We start from the raw sequence: 26,933 nt of genomic DNA, 5'->3' as shown, positions 1-26,933 counted from the left end.
AAAGCAAAATGTTAGTAGACTAATGTTAATGTTGATCATGAACAGTAATCACTAACAATAATACCCCTATATACTTGGCATTAAATATTTACACTTTACAATCTTATTTATCCCATACATCAACAATATACAAAAATGGAAACGAAAATATTCTATGTTCTAATTAATTCAGAGAAATTTAAGTACAGTAAAAAATTTTCTTTGACTAATTTCTTCCTCTTTTTTTCATGGTTCAAAGTAAATAGAACAATAAAAAACATTAAAAAAATTGTTTGCATAATTGTTATTCTGACAGATTCAATGCATTCAAATATAATTCCTAGATTTCTTCTAGCGCAAAAAATTACCAGTAACTATAATGACAATAATGCCAAAAACCAGTTTAAAATCTATAAGCAATAATGATCCGCAGCAGCTAAGAAAATCACTATGGTAACTAACATTTTCCGGTATTTCAGTCAGTGGCTCCAGACATGTTTCAAAAGGGTCAGGAAACTGTCCCTGCAGAAAATAATATATGGAATATTAATATAATATTTTATAAATAAGTAGTATATACAAAATATAAAAAATACCTAAACAAAAAGTGAATAAAGAATTAATTCAATACTTGTAATTAGTGTTATAACAGGAAAATCAATATAAAAAATATACATATTGCTCATTAAGAATAAAAGGGGATCAACTCAAAAACTATTTTCTTTAGGTAACTGCGTTTAAAGTTTTCACTATTGTAAACCTATTGTAAGTATTGTATCTGTTCTGAAACATTTTTCAATCATATTTTTTTATATTTACAGCAATAGCTATACGGTAGAACAAGGACTCATAGTTTATATCTGACTACAAAAAGTACATAGCTAAAATCATCTGAGTACTTTTCCAAATTTTTTTATCACAGTTAAAAGGAATTTTACCTATGTAATAGGAAAATAGGTTTATGTGTGCATAAGCGAATGTAGAGAATGGAATTAGACAAAATTGATAATAGCCAACCATATCGCACTAATCTCCAGCTTTGGATTAAATCATACAAACTATTTTTGAAACATAGGTGTCAAGAAAAATTAGTTTGCACATGTTTTACTGAAAGTAGTGGATAATATTTGATAACATTTATACTATGTTCCACCATGTTCAACTAATCACCAACCTTCCTCCAACTTTGGGCCAAATTGGAAGAGCCATTTCAAAGTATAGGTGAGTCAAAGATCATATGTTAAATCTTTTAGTCTTAGCATAATGTTAAAAGTTTTGGTACACACACATTATCAAATAAATATGAGAAAACAAAGTTAATAATAAAAATAAATATTATTGACCTCTTTTAATACAGTACAGATCACAAATAAACTATATTTTATAGTTTAAAAAAACTCTACATACCAGGCTGGTTTTAGAATGTTAAAAATAATTTAGAATATTAATTATTACCAGGCACATTTCTTCACAAGAGGGACATATAAGGGCACCATTGTGCAACCAATTATTTGCGAAAATTCTTATTGGATGAACCTGCCCAGGGAAATAACACGTATATGTGTGATTGTTTATCTGAAATAAATCCATTTTAAATGAGTTAAATAGCTATCATGCTACATAACAATATTAAACAGAAACATCTGAAATGAAAATAAGCTTTTTTTATAGGTTCAAAAACAAAAAATGCAGAATCTCTTTAATAAAAGCAATAATAAATTTGATCATAGTTCTTAATAAAACTCACAATAATATGCAAAAATCCAGAGTAACATTTATAACGGTAGCAGCCAGAACCCCAATGTTGCCACTGCCTTACTTGTTTACAAGTAAGTTCCTCCCACATTTTATCAGTGTGATCAAAACATCTTGAATCTTCACCATATTCTTCTAAAGCAAAATTTTTGTCTGGATCTGGAATAAATTAATTCAAATGAGGAATAGAAATTAATTTTATAAATAAAGCCACACTAAAAAATAAAGGAAATTTGACCCAATAAAAAAAAATGAATGAAAATTTTAATGTACAAAAATCAATGTAATAGAATAAAAAATAATTTAAGAGACATGTAAATAGACTTCAATGGTTCACAAAATTTTTTTAAACCCAAAATGAATGGACTAGGAGACAAAAACAGCAAAGAAAGGAAACAATGGAAAATAAAAAGCAGTTGGAATCGTTAACATCCCTAGTGAACTAAATTAGTCAAGGCATTGAGTTGGGGTGAAAGGAGGGGAATGCACAAACAGAGGAGAAAATCTAAATTAATTCCAATTCATAAAAAACAGAATGAGAATGAATTGTAACTAATGGATTGATAAAGCCTAGCATCTGAGAGATTTCAAATTAGATGTAAGTGATGATTAATAAAAATTGATCTTTTAGACCCAATGGCAACGCACTCTGTTATCATCAATCTCTCGGTTGTATGACAGCCGAAGTAACCTTCATGTTGATAAACAATAGCTGATCAAGTGTTTTAAATGTCAAAAGGTGGGATGTTTAGCACATCAGTGTTGGAACAAAATCTTGAATAGATAGAAAAAAAAGATAAATAAAAAAATCAGTGCAGTTTTTCATACCTTAATCATAACCATCTATATTAATATAGAATGAATGTAAAAAATGGCAATTTTCCAATTAGTTGGTATTAATAATTTTTCAGAAGCATTCTTGCAAAATAAAATCTTTTAACACAAATCTATGGCTCATATAGGGTAAATTTGTCACCAGTTAGCAAATTAACAGTTTAGAAGATACCCTGTAGCTAAACAAGAAGAGAATATAAAAAAAAATACTGGAACATATAAGAGATCAAATCCGGTAACTTTTATTTTAAGAAATTTTAGGTCAGTTCATGTTCAAAACAAGATAATTTCTTTCCTATAGTTTTATTAAATTTAACACTGGAACATGTCATTAGAAATATAAAATGTGCTGAAAGAGGTTCAACTAAAAGTGGTATATGGCAATGATTGAGTATAGTTGGGGGAAGACATAGATATCATTAAAATAAATACAACAATGTTGGTGAATGTTTGCAATGAATTAGGACTCAAAATCAATATTAAAAAAATAAAATATATGTAGAAAAATCAAATTTACATATATGATTGTATGTTCATAAATGAACAAAAAATAAAAATAGAAATCATTTGATAACAAAAAATTAAAAAAAAAAAAGAAAAATAACATTAAAACTTAACTAGTATCTATTTGAAAAATGTGATAGCAAAATGGGCTTATTTAAACTTTTATAAAAACTCTATAAAAAATATACAAAGGTAAATTTAGAGAGGACATCCTGGGATGAATTTTGCACCATTGAGTTCTCATTAAGAGCCAGACATGGTTGGAGCAGGTTCATTGAATGAGAAAGAGAGACTTAGCTGAAGCAGCCCCTCTCTGGATTTAAACATAACTATGGAACAAATTTTCTTTCCCCAATTACCTCAAGTATATATGACTAACAAATGAATAATTGAATATAAGATACATATAAAAATTTATAAAATTATATAAATTTTAAAAACAAATATTGAATATTTCGAAATACAAACAGATATATAAAAATAAAATACAAATCAAATCAAAGCAATGCATAATTTATACTTTTACTCACGAGGATTATTATCTGGATACTGGCAATGTGAACCACGTATAACAACATTTTGAGCTCTCCAAGTGAATTCTTGTATATAAGGGCAATAATCAGCCAAACTCACAACACCTCCATAAAATGACTCATTTCCTTTGGATATATGTGGAATGTAATCAAAATTCTAAAAAATATATATGATCACTAAATAATTTAAATAAAAGTTTGGATGATTCTGAGACATAAGTGATGTCAGATCATGACAAAGTAAAGTAGGAGACAAGATGTTGGGCAGAGGGAAGAATGGGGGGAAGAAAGGGAAAAACAAATGACTGAGTAATGAGAGTAGAAAAGTCAAGGATTGTAAGAGTTATAGAAATGTGGGAATTTAAATAATTTTTTAATATGAAAATAAACAATATTGAAAAATCAATCAATACCTGGTAATGCGATGGTAATTTTTCTGTATACTGAACCAGATTGCATAAAGCTACAGATGTCCTATCATCAGTGCATTCGGTTTCTAGAGGATCTCTTTTTACTTTATCACAAAAAGGATGAATAGACAAATCTCTAAAATTAAAGGAAAACTGTAGCGGATTTAATTTAAAAAGTTATTAACTAAAATAGTACTAATATTATGTCTTACTTTTCCCTCTTACTGTCAATCCAGTTCTTACAGGATTTCTTGACGAAATCACAACCAAGAGACTTCCCCCATGATAAAGGTTGTGCCATTGAATAATTAGCAGAATACCAACCAGTATCTTCCATTAAAGCCAAGGTAAGCCTTGAATAAACAGGATTTTGGGTGTGGGTACCTGTCATTGCCTCATTCTGAAATAAACAGTGAAAGACACAAAACTTTCAATCATGAAATGAAATGAAAAAATAACTTTATTCTGGGACATATGTCCCCTAAAAATAATTACAAGGTTCATATAGCTACATTTTTATCTGGCGAGCGTTTACAAATTTTCAGATAGTAGAATGAAATTACATTGGTATATTGGCTTTACTACTGTTTATAATGATAATCAATAACTGCCTATTTATTTGATTACAAAGATGTGGAGGTCTGGTTATTCACTAAATGAAGGAATAGGTGTTGTTTAAAGGAGAGAATGGATGAGGACTGGCGAATGGAGATGGGAAGAGAATTCCAGAGGGAGGTTGCACGTATGACGAAGGATTTGCTAAAGAAGGAGGTTCTATAGGAGGGCATATATAAATCATTCGGATGGGATCTGGTGTTTAATGAGTGGATGGATGAACGAATAGTGAGGAGATCTATGATATAGGTAGGTTTTTTGATGTTAAGAACTTGGAATAGAAAAACACCAAGGAGGTATTGCCTTCGGGAGGTTGGATAGAGCCACTTCAACTCGGAATACCAGCGGGAGACTTGAGAGTGCCTAGGGAACCCAAAGATAAATCTTACAAAACAATTCATGAGTCTACAAAACAATTCATGAGTCTATCATCAATTAATTAAACAATTTATACATAACTCTGCACCAAACCAGATAAATTAAAAAAAAGGAAAGAATTAAAAATAATGACTGAACATAAGAATCCCCACATTTTTAAGCCTGTACATTGAATAACCCAATAATTCATAGATTTGCTAATCTCAAAAAACTCTCTCATTCATACTCATTTTTTTTTGTCTTACAAGTAATTTTTAACATCTTATAAACTGAATGTTCAAATAAAAAATCTGGTTAGCTCCTAATGCTTTTAACAGAGGAAGGAGAGAGCGTTTCTATAAGTTATGGTTTAGTTACACTTTTTTTTTTCTATTGCAGCTCTCTCTTTCCAGTGAATGCCAAGTTCATTTCTGTTTTGTGATGAAACAGTGCTTAAAAATCAGCTTATTTTCAGCAATGTATGTTGCTAACAAAATGGAAAAAGTTATGGAAAGCACAATAAGATATGTTTTCAGGTTTGTAGATTAACAATGGTGGAACAGCCATCAACAGTTATAAAACATTTAGTTGATTTAGAATATCCTCTCCTATGAAATCCCCTTTCTCAAAATGAAGAAACTCCAATAACTTTTGCAGATTTCATCCATTTTGACAATGGTTTAGTGGTAGCAGGGGTCTTAACTGATGAAGAAGTTTTTTCTCCATCTCAGTATCTTAATGGAGAAAATGTGATGAACTATAAGGTGAGCTAAGGACTATTCCTAAAATAGTGAAACAATAAAGCAATATCAACAAGTAATAAGCTTAACAGCCATCAAAAAGACTAGTCTTCAAGCATTTCACTTAAAAAAAATTCAAATGTGCATTGTAATGTTTTACTGTGCTAAAATAGTGTTTATATGTATAGAAATATATTATTAAGATTTCAAATTCTAATGTTTAGACTTGATTATTGGATATCTCAATAGTTTGAATATCTTGATAATTCATATTTAATCCTCAGACTCTTGACCAGATTCTATTGTATTAACTTAGTAGTGTCAAAAGTAATGATTTTTATATAAACAAATAATAATAAATTTATTTTTGATTCATTGTTTATACTAGATAATAACAGTATTTTATTGTTTCTGGATAGTTACATTCCAGAAATATGTTTTGATTTTCTATGAGGTAATAAGCATTGAATTGAGGTAGAAAATCTTTTATTATTATGTTTAAATTAAAATATTCTTCTAGATCTTAACATTTAAAATTAAAAATGGTGGAGATATTATTAGACTAAAGATATAATTAAGGACTCATTCACCAGCACACATAAAAAGAAGTATTACATTTACAGTGTGTTTTCTTTCTTGTCCACAACCCTTAACAAACTTCTTGATTAATATTAAAAAAGCTTGACACAGGATACATGAAAAACACTTGGAATGATCCAAGTAGCCTCCTCTCTATTATTGTAACACAAGATAGTAAAAATATAACAGTGAAAGCACCAACATGTCTTAAGAACATCATAATAGCTCAAGCAATGGAATATGTTGATGATGTTTTAATATTGACTCCACCCAGCCCTGGTTAAATGATGAGCACAATGTAATAGGAAAAACATGGATATTAATATCAAAAAAATAAATTCTTTCAATCAGGAAGAGACCCATAGCAAGTCCTTTGGATTCCCAATGATCAGGAAGTTACAGATAAATGTTCCTTGAAACCCAACCAAGGAATTGAAACAAGAAATATTCCACAGCATAAAAAAAATATATAAAAAATTAAACTTATGATACATATTACTCTATCAGCAAAACAGCAGGAGAAAAATAAAAGGTAAGGAAATATATCAAAGCTACACATTTTCAAGGCTGTCTGCACTGCATCCCTATATGCCCTGATATATAGAGTGGAGTTGAATCCTATATGATAAATAATATAATAACACCAGAAATGAATTATTTGTGTAGAATTATTTGTGTAGCTCCTAAACAAGCTTGAATCAGAAGTGAGACAATCTGAGAAGATTTAAATAATATAGCTATGACAGAAGAGAAAGTTGAATTGGTAACACATTTGATAACCACAAAAATGTGGAGGTAGAACTAGTAAGCAGTTGACTGAGATGAAGAACCAGACTTGACTGAGATGAAGCTAGAAAATATAAAGAAAATAAAAACCAATATTTCGAAACACAGTTAGCAGACATACAGGTTTTGGAACCTCATAGTAGTTCTAGAGGACTTAATTGCAAAAAAAAAAAAGTATTTACCCAAAGGTATAAATTTCCCTGTTAGAAAACTTAAAATTATAATAACACAAAAAAAGCTCACCTCAAACACACGCTTCTCCCAATGAGTCAAAACAGTTCCTTCTTCTCCCTGATCTTCAAGCTCAGCCCCTTCTAGAGTAGAACAGTTAAAATGTTCTCTTACCTCTTTCATAACTCTAGGAGTTACCATTACTTGTATTTTACGTGAAATAGATCCACCATGGATATCCCATTTTTCCCTTACTACTGTTTTTATAACATTTTCACTCCACTGTCTAGCCTGAATTCTTAAAAAAAAAAATTAATATTGTATTTTTTTTTTAGTTAACTTGTTAAATACACAAGTTGATTTTCAATTTTTCTGAAATAAACACTATAGTTTTCAGCATTACCATCAAAAAGATAGCCTATTTTAACAATGCTCGCTTTGCTTAACTTTTAAAGGTATTTTAATGAAATTTCTGATTATAATTATTTGTGCATCAACACATACACTAACATCTAAGCTATACTAATGCCACAAAAAATTATTATACAAAAGCTTAATACAAACCTATGGTTTTGGACTGGTTTGCCATTTTCTTCCCGTGGAGTAAGTGGGTTGCCATCAGAGTCACGATAAAATGCAAACAAACTAATAGAAAATCCAAGTGCATGTAAGATTTCATGTTTGACAGTTGATAAAAGAATTTCAAGCTCCTGAGGTTTAGTGTTTATACTGTTCGGACAGAAGTTTGCATGACCAGCTATAGGCCTGTAAATAAAAGATTTTATTTTAAAATAGCAATTATTATGACTCTCTTTTTTGAGCTTTTGAAACCATTCCAAACTTCAAAAAATCTATCAAAAAGTAATATTTAAATCAGACTTCTAAGTGTTATAACTAAATTAACAAACACACCTGTGGTGAAAAAAAAAAAAAGATAATCATAATGATTAAACCAATAAATAATTACTTAATATTATCAATGTCTTAACATAATAGGTTGGGGAAAAATAAATCCATTATTTTTACATGAAATTCAAGACTTTATCTAACATGTTTCGGATTGTCCGATTTGGGGCAAATATGCACCGTTCTGTTCTATAATTTGTTACTATTTTGAAGGTAGCTTCATAATGCCTCTCTCATAGAAGTCTTCATCCCTATTGCCGAAAAACTCTAGTAACTGATTTTCATAGTCTTCTCTTAATGTCAATTTCTTATCCCCAAGAAAGTTTTGCAATGCAAGAAAAAGATTATAATCACTTGGTGTCAGATCCAGACTATATGGTGGATGCATCAAAACTTCCCAACCAAGCTCCTGGAGTTTCTGGTGAGTCACTAAAGATGTGTGTGGCCTGGCGGTACATTGATGGAACAGGAAACTTCTGTTGGCCATTTCTGGTTAATCGCTAGCTTCAAACAGTCCAGTTGTTGACAATAAAGATCCTAATTAAGTGTTTGGCCACATGGATGCAACTCATAATAAATGATTCCTTTCCAGTCCCACCAAATCCATAGCAGAACCTTCCTGGCCGTTATTTCTGGTTTGGCCACTGTTTGAGCTGCTTCACCACGCTTTGACCACAAAATGTTGTATGTGACCCATTTTTTGAACCATCACCCCTCCCCAGTCACCATCCGTTTAAGAAATGGATCAATTTCATTCCGTTTGGCCAAAGCTTCGAAGATGGAAATTTCATCCATCATGTTAATTGGTGTGGTACCCAAATATCAAGCTTCTTTTTGAACTCAGCTTAAAACTGTTTTATGGTCGATGTTTAGCTCCTGGGCGATGCTATGACAACTAACATCCCAGTCAACTTCGATTATTTCTGTAATTTATTTGTGCAAGGTGTGTCTTTAACATCAAAAATATGCATATGGAATTGACGAAACCAAAACTGCACATAATTAGCTGTTACAGTATCGGGACCATAAACACCATTCACTATCAATGTCAGTTGCCTGGCTTGCATTTTCGTCTTTATCAAAGAAAAACTGTAAAATGTATCAAATTTTCTCTTTATTGACTTCTATCTTTAACATCCTATATAAATAACACCCTATAATAACTCAAAACTGAATGGATCAAACAAAAAACAGCAAATGATTTTTTTAAGTGTGAAATGTCACCGTGACGAGCATAAATCTGAAATTGTTTGATCGATACTTTACGGGATATCGATTGCTACAGCCATCAACCAAAAAAATAATGGATTTCTTTTTCTCCAACCTAATATTTATTTTATTACATTCAAGTAATAAACAAAGTGCCTATAGCAAATCATATTAAATGAAAGTATAACAAAATTAATTTACTTTTAGATTTAGATTAACGGAATAAAACTAAAGACAATTTACTACTTAAATAAATGTAGATGGTATTATACTAGGAAATCTCTCAGCTTAACGTTAAGTGTTAACTTGGATTCATAAAATTTCATTACAATCACAATCTAATGAATTAAATCAAAAATCGATCTTCGATTTCAGAGAGAAATAAGAATCTACAGTGTTACATTTTATGTTGGTGATAAATTTGCAGTTATTATATATTGAATTAAAAAGCCTGATGTTTAATAGATGATCCACATTTAAATTTTGATTTTACAATTAAATATACAGCAACCATTCAACTGATATGAACTACCCATAAGATTTGGAAAAAAGATAAGATTTCTTTTGTAATTGCATGATGGTTTTTACTTCCTGGTACTGAATAATTCAAAAATATAATCAAAGCATGACCAGCTTCTCTTATATTTATATTTTTATAGAGTTAAAGCCTTATGAAACAATAATACAAAAGATACCTATCTAGTGCTGATTCCTGCTGACAGTGAGCAGCATATGCAACTGTAAGTCCTTTGTTACATCGTTCAGTGGCCATTGCACTAACATAGAACACAAAATCAGCACCTTCAATTCCCCTACCAGGGGCTCCATGCTCAGTACAACTTAATCCAGTTGCATTACAGGTTCTACAGACCTATTAAAGAAGTAAAATAATTAAAAATTAACAGTAAAAAAATTTGTTATTTGCTTATAACTTAAATATGGTAAATAAAAAATAGGAAAATAAAATGGCCTGAAGAAAGTTAAAAACAACTACTGTAACTGAACAAAGTTTATCTTAACAGGATTTTGAGATCCTAATTACTTCTTTATTAGCCACTAATTATCTTCAAGTTTAACAAACACTTATTTTTCACTTTTTTTTATCATTTAACTTTTCTCACCCACACTCTTTTTAGCAACAGTCCAAACTAATCATAAAATAAACTTTACTGATTCATTCAATGTAAATGTGCATCATGCTTTTATCTAAATAGTATACCAATGCTTTAGAGATATCTCAAAGTATTGGGTTCAAAAGAAAACTTAAGTCTGGGTCATAAGTAGGTTTTGCTAAAATATTAATATACTTACATCTAGATGAGATTCTGGTACTTCAACTTCACCACATAGTGTTTTTACTTCACATGAGTTTTTACAATATGAATGCAAATCACCTTTGCGGTAAAATACTTGGTTGTTCTCACATTTTCTAAAAATTAATAAATAAACCAAAAAATCAAACTTATTATTCGTGAATTGATAAATGAATAAGAAATGTGTTTTAATTACTAAAACAATCAGTTCTTTCACAAAACCTATATAATAATTATAGAGCCAATATTAAGGACAGTTCTTATTTTTAATACAAAATGATCAATAATTATTTTATTCAGGGAGGAATCTGATTTTTAAATACTACCAATATTATGAATATGTGCTCATAAGCAGATTTTCTATATTACCTTTTCAAACTTGTTTTGTATCAGGTTCGATTATAAGGGAAGATGTAGTTAATATATGCTATAGTGTAATATCCTCTTTTTTTTAATAAATAGTTGTGTTTTAAAAATAGGTGATTTTAGTTATGTTTTTATTTTTATGTATCAACATTCAATATTGTTCATTTGTTTTGTTGAACCAAAAAGTAAACTAACCAATTTTTATCAGTCAAATATGGTGTAAAGATTCATTGTTCAAAATATTTAAGATGGCGGCACGCATCCTTCAGGAAGTCTGTTGAGTACGTAGATTGAAATGTTTTAAACTTTTATAGCTTCTCTAACACAATTATAGTACAAATTAATCCAAGAATAAATAGATGACAATAGCAATTATCAATTAAGTATTTACATGGTGAATTATTGCAAGTGAATCATCGCGATTGTGCTAAAATTGATTTTTTTTAATCAACGAGTGAACGTTGAAGACAGAAAAGAGAGTGGAGTCACTCTTTGTTTGGATCACTGGTGGATTGTACGTATCCTAGAAGCAACAAGAGGACCAAGACTTAAGCAACGGTCAGTAGTAGCATCTTTAGAATGAAGATATCGAGAATCATCATTCATCAAAGATTATATAATTGGTTAGTCTTGCTTAACATAGAATTTAAGTATATTAGTAAAAGCAGCTATTAATTTAATTAAGTGCCATTGTGTTCTCATTGTCTGGAAAACTCGCCCTGAGATAAGAGTCAATAATATTATATATAATTTAAAATAATATTATCATATCTATTTAATATTTAATGTTTTCATTTAACCTTGTCATCTTCAGAGCTATATTTTAGATCTGAGAATAATAAAAAACTATTAAATTCACTTTTATTTATTTTAAATAAATTTTTAATATTACAATAGATACTAAGAATTTGCTAATCGATTTGGTTTTGGAATGGGACTAGAGTAAGGAAACATTATTGTAATTGAATATTCATTAGCAGCAGCTTCAATGACCCTAATAATGACCAAAACACCGAAGAAATCTGTAAAATAACAAAAAAATTTATAAGCGAGTGTATGTTCTTGGTATCGATGAGATTTTCATGAACAGTTTCTGGAAGATTCAAAACCTACTATTCTACCTCAACAAGGAACCTGGAAAATTTAAAAAAAAAAGATACTGGAGTATGTGTACAATTATAATCATAATAATGATATATAAAATTCATCTGACTATACCAATAATTTTTATTTAATTTATTTGATCTAATGACAACTGGAACATAAAACTAAAATTTTATATCCAATATAGGTAATAAATTCTATTCATGTAGTTGATTTCAATTTGAGAATTAAGTACTTTATTACTCACAAAAATATTCAATTGTAAAGTAGTTTATAGTAGCTAGACAGTACTCATAAGGAGAATATAAGTACAACCTGTTTTCATCAACCATATACTAAAATACTGATAAAAATACGTGGTACTTAAATAATTATTCAAATATATCTATTCAAAACTCATTTGAGTTTTTAAGTAAAATACTCAGTAATCATAATTTATAGTAAATTTTGCTCATATCTGATTAAACCTACAAAAATGAATTCTATGAACCTATTCATGGTTGAATTTAGTAAATGAATTCAGGTTGAATTTAGTAGAAAATTCCACCTCTCATCAGTATCTAGAGGATTGTGAGTCTTGGAACTGGCCAACAGAAGTGAATAATGTTTTCTAGAGATGAAATAATGTATGAAATTTTATTAATAATATTTATTTTACAAAAATGCAATAACATTTTTATTTATTTCATATTCTTATTTAATTATAATTATTAAATAATGATTTATTTAATTACACTATTCATTCATGAAATTATAGTTTACATTCTCATTTCTATCATTAGTAAATGTTGATATAATTGACTTTTGATAGGTAAAATAAGAAATGTAAACATTTGATTAAATGTTTTCAATATGTCTTGCAAATTCAGCATCCATTGTAGAACCATCTCTTGTAGTACTTGCTAACAGTGAGTTTGTCAATCTTGAAAGTAATTTATTTTGTAGCCAATTTATTAATGGTTTAGATTCTTGGTCTGTAAAATTTATAATGAAATCTCCACTTAATTATTGGAATGAAATGTAAATTTTCATTGAAATGTTGAATCAAGATACAATTTTGAATTATAGCTCATTAAAAAGAAGATGAAATACCAAATATTTCCCTCACATAAAATATGTAACTCCGATTTTTAGTTTTCAAGATGTTTTAATTCGAATGTTCAAAAACTCATAATTATTCCATTTTTTGTGCAATCTTTACCACTTTCTGCCTCTCTAACTTGGTGCAGCATCAAGATACAATTCTAAATTATAGCTCATTACAAAGAAGATTAAATGCTAAAAATTTCCCTCACTTACAGTAGGCAACTCCCATTTTTTTTTTTAAAGATATTTTTATTTTAAATGCTCAAAAATTCATTATCATTTCATTTCTGGTGCTATCTTTTCCACTTTTCGCCTCTCTATCTCAGTATAGCATCAAGATACAATTATTAATTACAGCTCATTACAAAGAGCATCAAATACTGAACTCCCCCCCTTTCATTTATAGCACACAATTCTGATTCTTAGTTTTCAAGATATTTTAAATCAAATATTCAAAATCTCTTTCCCACTCTCTCTCTCTCCCCCCTTTCCTACCCTTTTCATAAGCAATAAAATAAAAATGAGATCATATATAACATAAAAATTGTGAAAAGGTAATCAAATAAAAAGAATTTTTGATATTTACAAACCTATTCAATCTAATAACATTTTCAGTCCGACGAACCATCAAAGCTTGCTCCCAAAAATGAATAGCTTCAGGTAAAACAGTGTTCTGTAAAATAAAAAATGTTTACAATAATTACACACATAAATAAAAATATTACACTCATTAAACATACATAAGCACACACCATATCACAAACAATTTCATCATGTAGTCTTTTAAAGCTTAAGTACTGTTTCATGTTACCATGCAGTAAAATTAAGAGGCCTGAAGTATTTGCTATGAATTCATGAGCAGATATTAATGTAATAATGTATGATATGTATCAATGTAGACCAAGTGATAAGGACGAACTTTTCTATAACTCATTCGAAAATATTCTTCTCACATTTGTGGAAAGTCTGCGTACATTTTTTTAATTATTAGGAAAAACAAGCTTCCGTTATATTCCATTTATTAAAACCTTATTTTTACAGCAATTTTATATTTTAGGGTTTCCTCTTTCCTAGAAATATTTTTCTTATCACTGCACTTATGCTTCCATTTCCCATGTTTTTTTTTTGTTTATTTTCGGCCGTCTCCCATTGGACTCCTATACTGCCTAACCATGGCTGGGGGTCAAAGTTTTTCATTTTGTGGGACTGCCACTCAATGAAAAAAGTCAACACTCCAGGCCAGATTCGAACTGGCACCGCCAATAGACATCAAATTGGCAAGACAGTGACCTAACCACTGAACTACGGATGGCCCTTATTTCCCATGTTACATAACAAATTATTTTGTCACATAATAAAAAAATGTGAAATATATGGCTTAACTTAACTCACTCTACAACATTGTTTAAAGTATACTCCTTCATCTAGACTTAGATTAAACATATTTATTATAGAGAAAATTTTCTCATATTACTAATCGCACTGATCAGAGGATATAATTTCAATCACTGTAGCAGTTTTGAAGTTCAAAAGATACATTATTTGCATAAACAATGCCAGGAATATGGTTTCATTTATCTTACTACTCATAAGACTCATTTAACACATTGTGTTAAGTTTGTCCTTTCATTTAGTATTAAATTTATCATCATAGTTTATTATTGTATTAAAATAAGATTTTTCTCATATTATTTATTGTATTGATCAGAAGATATCATCAAAATGATAACTTTAGTAGTTCAGAAGTTTGAGAGTAATACTATCTGCATCCTTATATTTTCAATTATATTAGGTTTCATGTGTATGTCATAATGCATCCTTTCAAGTTCTGTACGAGGAAGGAAGATAAAATTTAGTCTAATTTAGAGGATGCTGTTCCCCGTTATGTTAATAAAATGTTTCTTATGCATCATATTTTAAAACAAAAACAAAATTAATAATTTCATTTACGATCAATTTTATATGAGGGTCAATCAAATACAAACAAGATTGTTAAGTGACAATCCAGCAAGATAGTCAAATGATTCGAGTCAGAGGTAAAAAAGTAGAGAGCAACTAAGAGAATGGGAAATGACCATTAATCTGATCCCATAACAAGGAGAGCAGCAATGGAACTAGCAATTGTGGGAGGCACCAGTCCGGCAAGTGGACATGACCTCATGTCATCATGATCATAGTGACCTAAGATGAGATTTTACTTTATTCATTACACTTTATTTTGCTGCATGGCCTCATACTACTCATTTAATATGCTAAAAGCTTGATGAAATGTTCTTGAAAACACTTAAACATTCACAATCTAGTCCAAATTTATCACTGTGTAACTTTCATATTATTGGACTAATAGAAGCTTTAGGAATGCAATATTTCATTGATGATTCAGGGTTTGAGAGAAACTGACTCAAGAAAAATCTTGATTTTGTGGGCAATATGAGTTAATTTGATGAGGGGGGAGACAAATTATTGTTAACCACTTACTTATATTCATAATTTTTTTAAAGTAAACTCATTCATATTACCATGACCCTTGTAATTATGATCAATAGATATGTATATATTATTCATAAACTTTAAAAACTAGAGAAGTGAAAGCAGTTTACTATTAAACATTTAATATTTTTATATTAAATATAAAGAGGAGTGATGGCATAAGAAGCACAATTTATATAATCTAACCAATCATACTTCAGTAATTTATACTTAAATTCATGTAACTAAGCAACAGGTTAAAGGTTTAATTTAAAACTATAGTAGAACTTCGATTAAGTATATCTTTATTACTCATGAAAATGATTAATTGTATTCAGTATTCCAAAAAAATTAGTTAGTCACACATTTCGCCCCTAGGGAATTTTAACTGTTCTATTTGAGTAGTCTGTAACTGTGCTAGGAAAATTATAAAAAAGTGATCATTATCTGACATGGAATCTATTGTTTTTGAATAATTTAGACAGAAAAGTACAAGAATAATTGTTTTTGGAAAGGAAAAATGGATTCTTGAAAATTAAGGAAATATTTAATAATTCATAGGCGTGAAAATTCAGATCAGTCAAACATTGGAAAAAGCGATATCCTCCTGAACTTTTATGACCAGGAAACATTTTACTTCCACAATGCCATGAATTCGAAAATAAATTAGAACTGAAGTAAGGAAAATCATTCCCAGTGGCAAAACAAAGACTTTTAAGCCCTGTTAACTTAATAACATGACATTATATACAATATGTGTATATGTAATTTGTTGAATAGAAAGTGTTTCAATTAATCATGATTTTCATTTATCCATGTGACCCGTCTCCCATTACAGATAATCGAGGTTCTACTGTGTAGCTTAAAATTTTCAAGTTTTCCAAAATGACAAAATAGTAAAGATAAATAAATTCAGAAAGTTTTCAAGATAAGTATTGAAAATATAAATTATTATAAAAATAAAAAGAACTCAGTAGTAGAAGACTATGGTTAAACAATTATAGTAGAATACACAGAGTAGTAATATCAAAGCAACATTAAAAACATTCCAAACACCAGAAACAGTTTAGTAAAAGAAGTCAAGGTTAAAAAAACAGTTTCATAACATGGTTAATTAAATAAATCTAATCTGATACTAATGACTAAATACCTTTTATATATTTTATTCATTTATTCCCATTAAAAAATTATGAATAAAACTACAGGTCAACTCACATTTATAAGTAAAAATTTTTCTTCTTCAAGCCTGAAAAATAAACAAAAATGTTAAGTAAATGTACTTGCATAGATCATACAATATTCTTATCAAATGAAAATTCTGATGTAATTCATCATTATAACTACATAAATATATAATTAAATAGTAACTATATAAAAAATTATTAGGTAAACCTGCTAGATACTTTTTCTAAGATTTTAAAGCTCTTAATACTAAAGTTACTCAATTTTCATTAAAAATATTTTATTATTATTATTTTCAGATTTGACCAATTGGCCCATTAATAAGAACACTTTAGAGGAACAAATATGCTATTTCAACTGTAAAACAAACTTAGTTCTAGCAAACATGTAGGAATAATCCTAAACACAGGCTATTTTAATAAACCCTTATGGGAAAAAAGTACTAACATCAACAAAGAGCTTAACCATAACAAATTAAATAATAAAGCTATAGAAAATAAAAATAATTAACAAGGATTTATGATGTTAAGACAAAGATAATTGAGATACACTTCATCAAAAGTTAATATATCAACTTCTCATTAATAAAGATCTTCCTGATAAATTAAAGTTAAATCTAATTATACAGTTTATTTCAAAACTTGAATTTTTCTCCATCAGATAGATATTAAAAATTAACATTTTTAATAAAAATTTGGCTTATCTACTTGAGATGCTCCCATCATTTTTTCAATAATAATTTTTCAAAAGTAGTTATACTGACTTTTGAGGGTTCCAGAGCAATAAATGCTGGCTAACTCACACTATTTACATCCTCATAATTTTCAGATCTTTACTCCCCTACTATTTCCCATAATTACCCTATGTATCATGAAACACTGTAGTTTTTCTTAATAATGTTCATAAGCACTGTAAGTGAGAAAAATATTTCGATGTGACCTTAAGCCATGGGCTTCATAAGCTATCAACAGAAATTTTGGGTTCATACTACAATATTTAGAACACTGCATTTAATTGTTTACTGGGAAAACTCAAAAAGAGTACCAAAATTCATAGTAAGAAAAAACAAAGATATAGGTCATCTTTATCTAAGCAATATTTGCACCCTATTTTTTTTCAAATTTGAAGTGGTGCTATAGATTGAAATTTTTTGAAGTTTAACATAATCTATTCTGTTGCTGTTGTTTTTTTTTTTTTTTTCTTTATTAGAAAAGGGTTTTTAAATAAATAAAGATCAATAGGATTGTAATTATTTTTTCTCAAAACACTGAGGTGACAGAAATTCACATCATAATTTTTTTAAAAAACTGGAGGCGAATCTCAGATTTTTCTGTAGTAGTCATGAACCTAATTTAGATTAAAGATTAATGCATATTAAACAAGTTTACCTAGGAATAAGGAACTTTTAATTCAGTAGTAGTAGACTAATAAAAAAATAATTAATAAATCATAATATAATGAAAAACAGAACTTTACACTATTTAACCACTTGAAAGCCCACTTCAAATGTTTTTAACAAAGACAAATTTAACTTTTATGAATATGTTTTTCCAAAGATTTCATTAAACTTGTTTCTAAGCAAACCAAGCACTCTAGAAACTGTTTTCAACATTTTTCAGAGTTATTGTCAATAAATAGACATTTTTCAGTGACTCATTATTTTATGAATATTTATATTTTTGTTAGTCAAAATAAAGAAAAAAAACTTTTTCCTTTTCCATATTTCATTATTTAAATAATAATTGAACTACATAGGTTGAACTGATTTCTTTACAAAGATTTTTTAGATAAAACAGGAGGGATTACCATACTCCCTCAATATTCTTCCTAATTGCATTGAATTGATATCTAATTCATTGTTAAATGGAAGAATAACGATATATTTCCAGTAGTTGATGGCAAGCTCTGGTAGAAATTCCTATTGTATATGCTCCAACTGGAATCATGTATACAGTTGTGTATAATTTTTGGAAATTGTTATGAAAGTTATAGCAAGGCAGCTATGGCTATCCATAAAAATATTAGAGCCAAAATTTCTTGATCTGAAATGTTCTAAAGAGGGCGTAATAATGGCGGTAGCAAATTCACAGGTGGAGCATTTTTCTGTGGCGAAGTAAAGAAGAATAATTGTTCAAATAACTGTAGATGAAGGAGTATGGGCAGTCCAATACCCTCATATCTATGCTGGACTGAAGTGCAACCGTAGTTGGGGTGCTGACTGTCATGGAATATCAGAGCTAAACTAAATGAGAAAAGGATTTTTATGAATTATTTACCCAAGACTAATTTGAGTTTGATGAAAATCTAGTGTCTGTTGTTTTTCTAAAGCTAAAGATAATCCCATACTTATAGGTTTATGATCAAAACCTTTGCTGGATCAAGAATAAATAATTTAAGGAAGGAATAATTAATTGCTAATCAATTTATTACCCAATAACTGACTAAAAGAGGAAGTACTAATTTTATATAAACATTATTATGATATAGTCTAATTAAAAATAAGATTTTTTGAATTGTAATAATAAATGGATATTAGCCATCTCTTAGTAAGGTTAATATAAATGTTTTGTTCAATTAAAGTTTATTTAAATTATTAACATAAGTTAAAAAGAATTGTTCAATAGGTTTGTCCAAAGATTAAAATGTAATTAAAAAATAGCAAATCTGACAGTGAGTAAACCAGAAACCACTAATATAATTAAAAATAGCATTAAATATCGTACAATTGAAAGTTTCCCCACTAGTTGGAGCTGGTGATATAAACCATAACCAATCAGAATAGAGAGATGAACAGTATACATTATAAATTGTTAAAAAACAATGGTGTAATTAATGTATTGTAAAAACATTTGATAAAGATTCAATCAATATCAATACTAATTGAGTTTTGATAAAAATAATCTATGAAAAAAGAGTATTTTATTGTTTAGTGTTCACTACTACTTGTTAAGAAATAATGATGTACAATATTTTATTGGATATATACATGAGGTTTTTATTGAACTGAATATTAATTACTTTATTAAATAAATTATTTACGAAACAACAACAGCTAATATATGAAAACAGTATAATAAATGGAAATGTAGTTCAATCTTGCTAAAAACAATGATTTATAATTTTTTACTATGTTATTATAAAGCTTAATCAATAATAATGACATAAATAAAAACATTAGTTAAATTAATGAAAATTGAAAAAATTAATATCCTAACTGGAAAACATTATCATATTATGAAGAACAAAATACAATAAAGATAAATAAAAAAAATAAGACAAGGTATACAGATAAATTTAAATATCAATATTTAATTAATGGAATACCAATATTACTTAATTGTCGACATTTGTGGGACCCCATAAATAGAAATATTGATTTTTTTGCCAAAATATTGTAATATTATTTCGATATTTATATTCATAGAGTTCTATGAATATATATATATTCTATATATCATATATGTCAGAACTCTATGATATATATGAATATATATATCATAGAGTTCTGCGAACTGATCGCAGATACTGCCACAAGTACAGCAGTAGGGGAATAACTCTTAATATACAGCGTCCCAAAAAAAGTCTCTTCTTCTAATTATCTTCAGGCAAGGATTATCTTTAGTTGCAGGAAGGCAGGACTCAAAAGCTCCAAATTTTGGAGAGTGGAATTCTTGTAAACCGGTTAAGAAGAGGATTTAGGCAAAGAAGAACGAATGAAGAGTAAATATTTACAGAAGCTCAACAAGATCAATCTAGATCCATAAAACAAGGAACATTTACTGGGCTATAAACCTGGAAACACAAAAATTCATCTTCCAATGAATACTTAATATTTCATTAATCCAGTCATTCATCAATCAACCAGTGTTGGAATGGCCATGTTGGAATGAAAAACCACAATAAAAAAAAATGTGCCATTATCTCTGCCTTACGGGTGGTGTGGAAACAAGGAAACAAGTATAATAAACAATACTAATCAAAATTATTATTATTATAATATACAATAAAGATAAAACTAAAAATTAATAATTAATCAATAATAACTTAAATTTCAGGTACTAATAAGGCATTCATAGAGTTCTTAAAATTTACAAATTAACTTTTATATTTAATTTATTAGGTACTTATTTATGTTCATTGAATGCTGTCCTTCATAATGTGACTATCTTTTCCTGTTAGGATACTATTATTTTCAATTTGCACTTCATTTTCACTGATTTAACTAATGTGTGTTTTTATGGGGATATTGTAGTTCAGGCTTTCTATAAATACATCAAATATGGAAAGCAGTTAGTGTATCATACAAGATTTAATTAACATTTCCCTCTATTCCGCTGGTATTCTCTAGTAATCTAAAAGGTATTTGTGGTTCTGTTCAATACATTTGTTAGAACTTAAACTGTTTGTTAAGTATGTGTTAATCTCTTTCCTTATGGATGGTCAAAACTTGTATGATCATACATTAATTTTAACAGTCTTAAGCTATTGTTAACATAAACAACAAGAATTCATTAAATAAACACTTATGGTCAACTAAACTTCTATTATGTTAAGGGTAAGAAAAAACAAAGATGTAATTCCTAATACATACTACAAACATTTCAGAATATATTTAAAGAAAGTAACCAATAATTTACCTATATACACTTTGATCATAATAAAGTAATATCCTTAATGGTTGATCAATACTCCTTTTCTTCATTATATGAGCTGATTCTATGTGAACTCCATGAATAACCTACAAATATTTGAAATTTTAAAAGTAAGTAAACACTATATAAATCATAGATAGTGGCAGAGGCAATATTGAGTTATTAAATACCACTTCAAAAGAACATTTTTTCTCCCAAATGAATACATTGATACCAGAATAAGCATAACAATATGAAATAGAAGTATTAGATGAGCACAGACTAATCAAAATATTTAAAACTAAGTATTTTGGACTGAAATGGTGATTTTTTAAATATTTTAATTCATTTTTTTAATAAGAACATACCTAAACTAATGGAGTATATGCATATGCCATAGATTTTAGTGAAACAACTTAAGAACAATAGACTTACTATTAAATTTCAGAAATTTGAAGCAAACCTGTTCATCATTTAATTTTTTATATGCTTATCAATTTTTTAACAATACAAAACCCGCAATGCAGCAAACAAAACGTTATTCCTTGCAGCTACTGCAGTCCTAATGTTATCCTTTAGCTGGTAACATTGTTTTTTCTCTGTCCAATGATTAATATTTAAAGTAATGGATCATTTTGTGCAAGTCATTTTAGTGGTAATTTCTTAAAAATAATTATTGGCATGCTCAGATGAAGATAACAATCTGTCCTGAACATGAAGTTCATAGTAGATCTAGGCGAAACTTATTTAAAATATTTTCAAAATAAATCATGCAATAACCTGAACTTTTTTTTTAATTTTACTCAAATTATATTTGTTAAATGCTAATTCATAAAATGAAGTTACTTCATGATTGATGAAATAATTATTTCTTAAATGATTATTTTATACAATAATTTTTTCTGAATTTATAATTTTGGCAAGAAATAAATTTAGGTTCACTTTAGACAGTCAAGAGTAAACATCTTGACAGCAACTTCCACATAATATACACCATAAAAGTTGCAGCTGTAACAGTGTCACTGTGTTCAACAGTTTAAATGTGACGCCAATTGAACTACCACTACATGTACTGTCAACTATCAGCCTGACCTAGTATGACAATATTGTCACGATAGTAAATACTGTCATAACAGCAACAATTATACAGTTTTCACTATTTCAGGAGCTATAACAGTTGCTGCCATGGCAGTTAAGTGTTAACATGTAAATATGTTTTAATGAGACAGTCGCTTCATTACTGCTGCATGTACGATAAACTATCAGGCCAAACCTAGTGAGCCAATACTGTCATGATCGCAATTGTCAAACAATTCACACCATAACAGTGATTATGACAGTTACTGCAATGATTGTATTCATAGATTTTAAATATTATATCAGAAATGTAGATAGTTATTTTGGAAATAGTTATTTTACATTTTTGTGAAATAATGTATTTCAAACTTAAGAAAATTGTGAAATAGTAGTTATCAGAAAATCATTTCAGAAACAGCTGTTTGAGAAATATATTGCTTTATTTCAATGAATGATTATTTGTTACAAGAAACACAAGTTTATTTATTGAGGTTATTACAGCAAATAATCATTTAACAAATAATAATTATTTTTAAAAATAACCCTTAAATTTATATGGTAAATACATTACTAAAACAGCACCAAGGTCTAGTTTATAGACACAAGTGAAGTGTCCAGCAAGTTGTGACGTCATACCTGCCTCACTTGTCAAATACAGCATTCTTATCAGTTATTCTAATAGCACGGCTTAAAAAAATGATATCGTTTGAACCAATAATAATAGAAAACTCTGGTATAAGTATTTTGTAATAAATGTGGGTTGACAAAAACAGAAAAAATAAAAACATGCATATACCCCATTGTGCATGTTGTTCCCAACCATTGCAGTTATACCCTACACCCCACTAGTATTTATAAAATCCCAATATACCTCCCACTCAGTAACATATTAAAAAAGTGAACTTTTCGTATTAGAACTGATTGGTCATAATTAACCAGTTAGTTTGATTCAAACAGGTTTTCAAACAATATGTAGAAATTAATCAAACGAAAGAGAGGAAAATTAAAATGCCAAACAGCAAGAAATTCACTTCTAACAGATATATAAATAGTAATATAGTTAGGTTAATATAATTAAGTTCAAATCAAATAAACATTAGAAGTTATATATATATTAGAACACTCAGAAGTATTTATAATTCCAAAACACTTATTAGGAGCATTTACTTTCTTATTTAAAATGGAATAAAACAAACCGGAAAATAGTTAACAATAATGAAACAGTACTACATAAATAAATTAAAAAAAATTATTTTAAAATTAAAATTAAAAATCAAAATAAAGAGGAACAAGTTCAAATACATTTATAAAAACAATTTAATTTTTAAATTAAATATTTAGTGAATATTAAAATTAAATATTTTATTCATGAATTATGAGGAAATAAAACCAATTAAAGTGAGTTAAATATTTTATCAATAAATAAATCAAAGTAATAGGAGTATTTTTATTTCTAAAAAAATATAATTACTCAAGAATAATGGTTAATTTCAGAATAATTACAATAAAAACTTATTTTAATTTTGTTTTTTTAATCTTAAGAGAGTTCTCATATGGTTTTCATCTTTTGACACATCTGCCACCTATGATGTAAACTATTACGAAATCATGACGCAACACTAGGGGCAAGGACAATTTTATAATGGTTGAACTCAGACATAATATATAAGAAATAAAAATTATCTGTGAATAAAGATAATCAATCAACCATTGTAAAACTATAAAACTTAAAGAGGACTATATTCAGAATAGTAAGTGATAAAAATGAGACATGATTCTTGTTTACAATAAAAACATCTTGTAACAAATATTTAAATAATATTAACTCTAACAAAAAGAGGATTATCAAAGATTTTCAAATGATTTTAGACAGTACAGTACGAGAAGAAAAAATCCGAACAATCACACTACTGCACTGCTAAAAATACATTTTCCATCAAGATAATAACAATAAAACTTTCGTTAAAAGTTTTTAAAAACTGGAAATGTGAATTATCATAATAAAATCATTTAAAACTAAATATAAGGTATATATTTATTTTATGAAACTGAATGATTTTATAATAAGAAACATTGATAAATAATACATTTAAAAATATGTTACTTTTGAAGAATAAGTACAATTTTCAATTAAGTTACCTTAGGAACTTTCAAAATATAAAATGTAGATACATGACCATTCATTTGAAATAACTTTAAAAAAACAAAACACAGTTGTCATGGAATAAGAGGCTTATAAATAAAGGATTATTTAAGTAATAAAGAAATTAACATTTTTTTTTAATAAAGATAGAGAAAATATTTTTTAAATCAATTAAGAATGTGTTATAAATAATAAACAACATAACCGAGGGAATTAATTGTTTATACAATTTTAATTATAAACAGAATAAGACAAAATATACCAACTTCGTGAAGTTTAGGATGGATATGTTTACAGTTTCTATGAGAAAACAAGCCTTCTGCACTAATTAAAATTGTAATAACAAACACAACACAGAACCTCCAATAAGAGTGTATCATTTTAAATTGGAAACTCCTTTATAAAATAAGGAAACTTCCTGCAGCGTTTCATTCCACAAAACTTGATATCACACTAACATTCGAACAACAAGGATCATTTCTGATACTAGATTTCAAAAAGTCAAACTGTTATAAATTGACATTCACGAGTGAAAGTCGGTATTATTCCAAAGCAACAATAAGTTGATGTGAACGTACTCTTCATAGTCTAATTAATAAAAACGATATAAGAATATAATATTAATATTAATTTCGCGTGTCAACATTGAATTCACATGAAATTTTATTTTCACACTGTAAGCGATATATCATTACTAAAATTAAATACGTTAAAAATAGCTTTTAACGTCCGACTCATGAGAAAAAAAAATATTAGTCATTTTCATTTATTAGCACAATAAAGGGTACATAGAAAAAAGCAAAATATCGCACACAATTGGAGGGGTACGGAAAGATGTCAATCACAAACTTATCACCTTTCATCTTGCAATAGAGCCGAGTAACTGCAAAAGCGTCTGTAAACAGCATCTTAAAAGACAGTTAAGTTGGTTTGGGCTTATATTTCAACAAGTGACGATTGAGAGTCACTCAAATATATGGATATAAGCATAGTTAAATTAATTATATATCAATTTTGGGTCAAGATTTCACAAGAACTGTTCAAGAAATAAAGAACTTTGCAGGAGACAAAAAAACTTATTTGACTCAACAACGCGATGCTAAATGATACGTAAAGGAAGTAAATTTTGTGGATTCTATTAAATGTGGAAACAATAGCCTTCAGGATTTAGATTTTCTTTTTTTTTCAGGTCTTCATGTTAATTGTAGCGAGAGAAGCAAGACGTTCATCTACAATCCACCATTGCGCAGTAACTCGCGCCTCACCGAAGCCCTAAAATTGATATATTATTTTCTTTTATATTTATTATCTTATATATTTATATTTTATTATTATTTGAACATATTGCTTATTTTTATATATACTACTGAGTAATGTCGATAAAATAATAAATAAACGATATCAAAATAACGCACGAAACTACCACAAGCAAATCAGATAAGACCGCTTCTCGGTCACAGCCGTATGCATTAGGCTTATAAATAAGTGTCTTAAAGAACTCCTAATTGATCACTGATCCACAGCCTCTACTTGAGATAGTTTCGGTTTATAGCCGATCTTGATTTCTAAAGAGTTCTTATTTTTTTGTTCACCCATGACATAATCTCTTTCCTCTACCTGTTATCCCTTTGTAGGCGGCAAGCTACCCTCCGGGCTTACATTCCGTCTTCATCTCTATCGGAATAGTACCGGGTAGGACGAAGGCACCTTCCTTCATGATCTCACGGCTAGCTACCCTCCAGGCTTTCATACCTCCCTCGGACCTACAGGAATAGAACCCGGTAGGACGATGTTACTACCCTCTGAGATATAACTAACGGTGTCAACCGTTAGTCTCCTTCTATCTAATCATCTTCCTTGTCAACCATCTTACCTTTACAAACTGAACACGCATTGTCGAGGCCTTCTGGACAAGCAGAATCAGAAAGAAACGAAACGAATCCACCTTGACAATAGGTGACCCCGACTCGATCCAAGCCGTTGCAGAGAAGCCCGACGTGATAAAGACATAAAGATGACAGGAGTGGAGGAAAATATGAAGATGCAACAGGAAACCAGGACAGCAGACACGAATCCCCTGCAGATAGATCTCCACCAGGACGCAATAATAGGAGACAACAGACTCCAGCGCAGACCTGTGTTACGGATTTCATGCTCAAAGAAGGACAAATCCAAGCGATATTG

At 28.7% G+C, this 26,933-nt stretch overlaps 1 protein-coding gene across 3 annotated transcripts; it reads right to left on the bottom strand.

Moving 5' to 3' along the window:
• Positions 1–205: 205 nt before the first annotated feature.
• Positions 206–25,259, bottom strand: Invadolysin (leishmanolysin-like peptidase, invadolysin). 3 transcript variants are annotated; one of them, XM_014434296.2, is made up of 14 exons: positions 25,016–25,259; positions 21,536–21,636; positions 16,932–16,962; positions 13,838–13,920; positions 10,690–10,807; positions 10,074–10,249; positions 7,828–8,028; positions 7,336–7,561; positions 4,228–4,415; positions 4,019–4,151; positions 3,603–3,762; positions 1,727–1,893; positions 1,435–1,554; positions 206–501 (listed from the first exon to the last, which is right to left on the bottom strand). In XM_014434296.2, exons 1-14 carry the CDS (start codon positions 25,127–25,129, stop codon positions 331–333), a joined length of 1,989 nt encoding a protein of 662 aa, XP_014289782.1. In that variant the 5' UTR covers positions 25,130–25,259; the 3' UTR covers positions 206–330. The 3 variants fall into 3 exon arrangements, with proteins under 3 accessions (XP_014289782.1, XP_014289783.1, XP_014289784.1); XM_014434297.2 differs by lacking the exon at positions 1,435–1,554; XM_014434298.2 differs by lacking the exon at positions 25,016–25,259 and having other exon boundaries at positions 16,867–16,962.
• Positions 25,260–26,933: the final 1,674 nt, after the last annotated feature.

The sequence above is a fragment of the Halyomorpha halys genome, unplaced genomic scaffold (genome assembly GCF_000696795.3).
Source record: "Halyomorpha halys isolate HHAL.00 unplaced genomic scaffold, Hhal_1.1 Scaffold1342.1, whole genome shotgun sequence".
Taxonomy (NCBI): Eukaryota; Metazoa; Arthropoda; class Insecta; order Hemiptera; family Pentatomidae; genus Halyomorpha; species Halyomorpha halys.
Note: the sequence above shows the minus strand (reverse complement) of the source record. Positions and strands in the feature narration are given on the sequence as shown.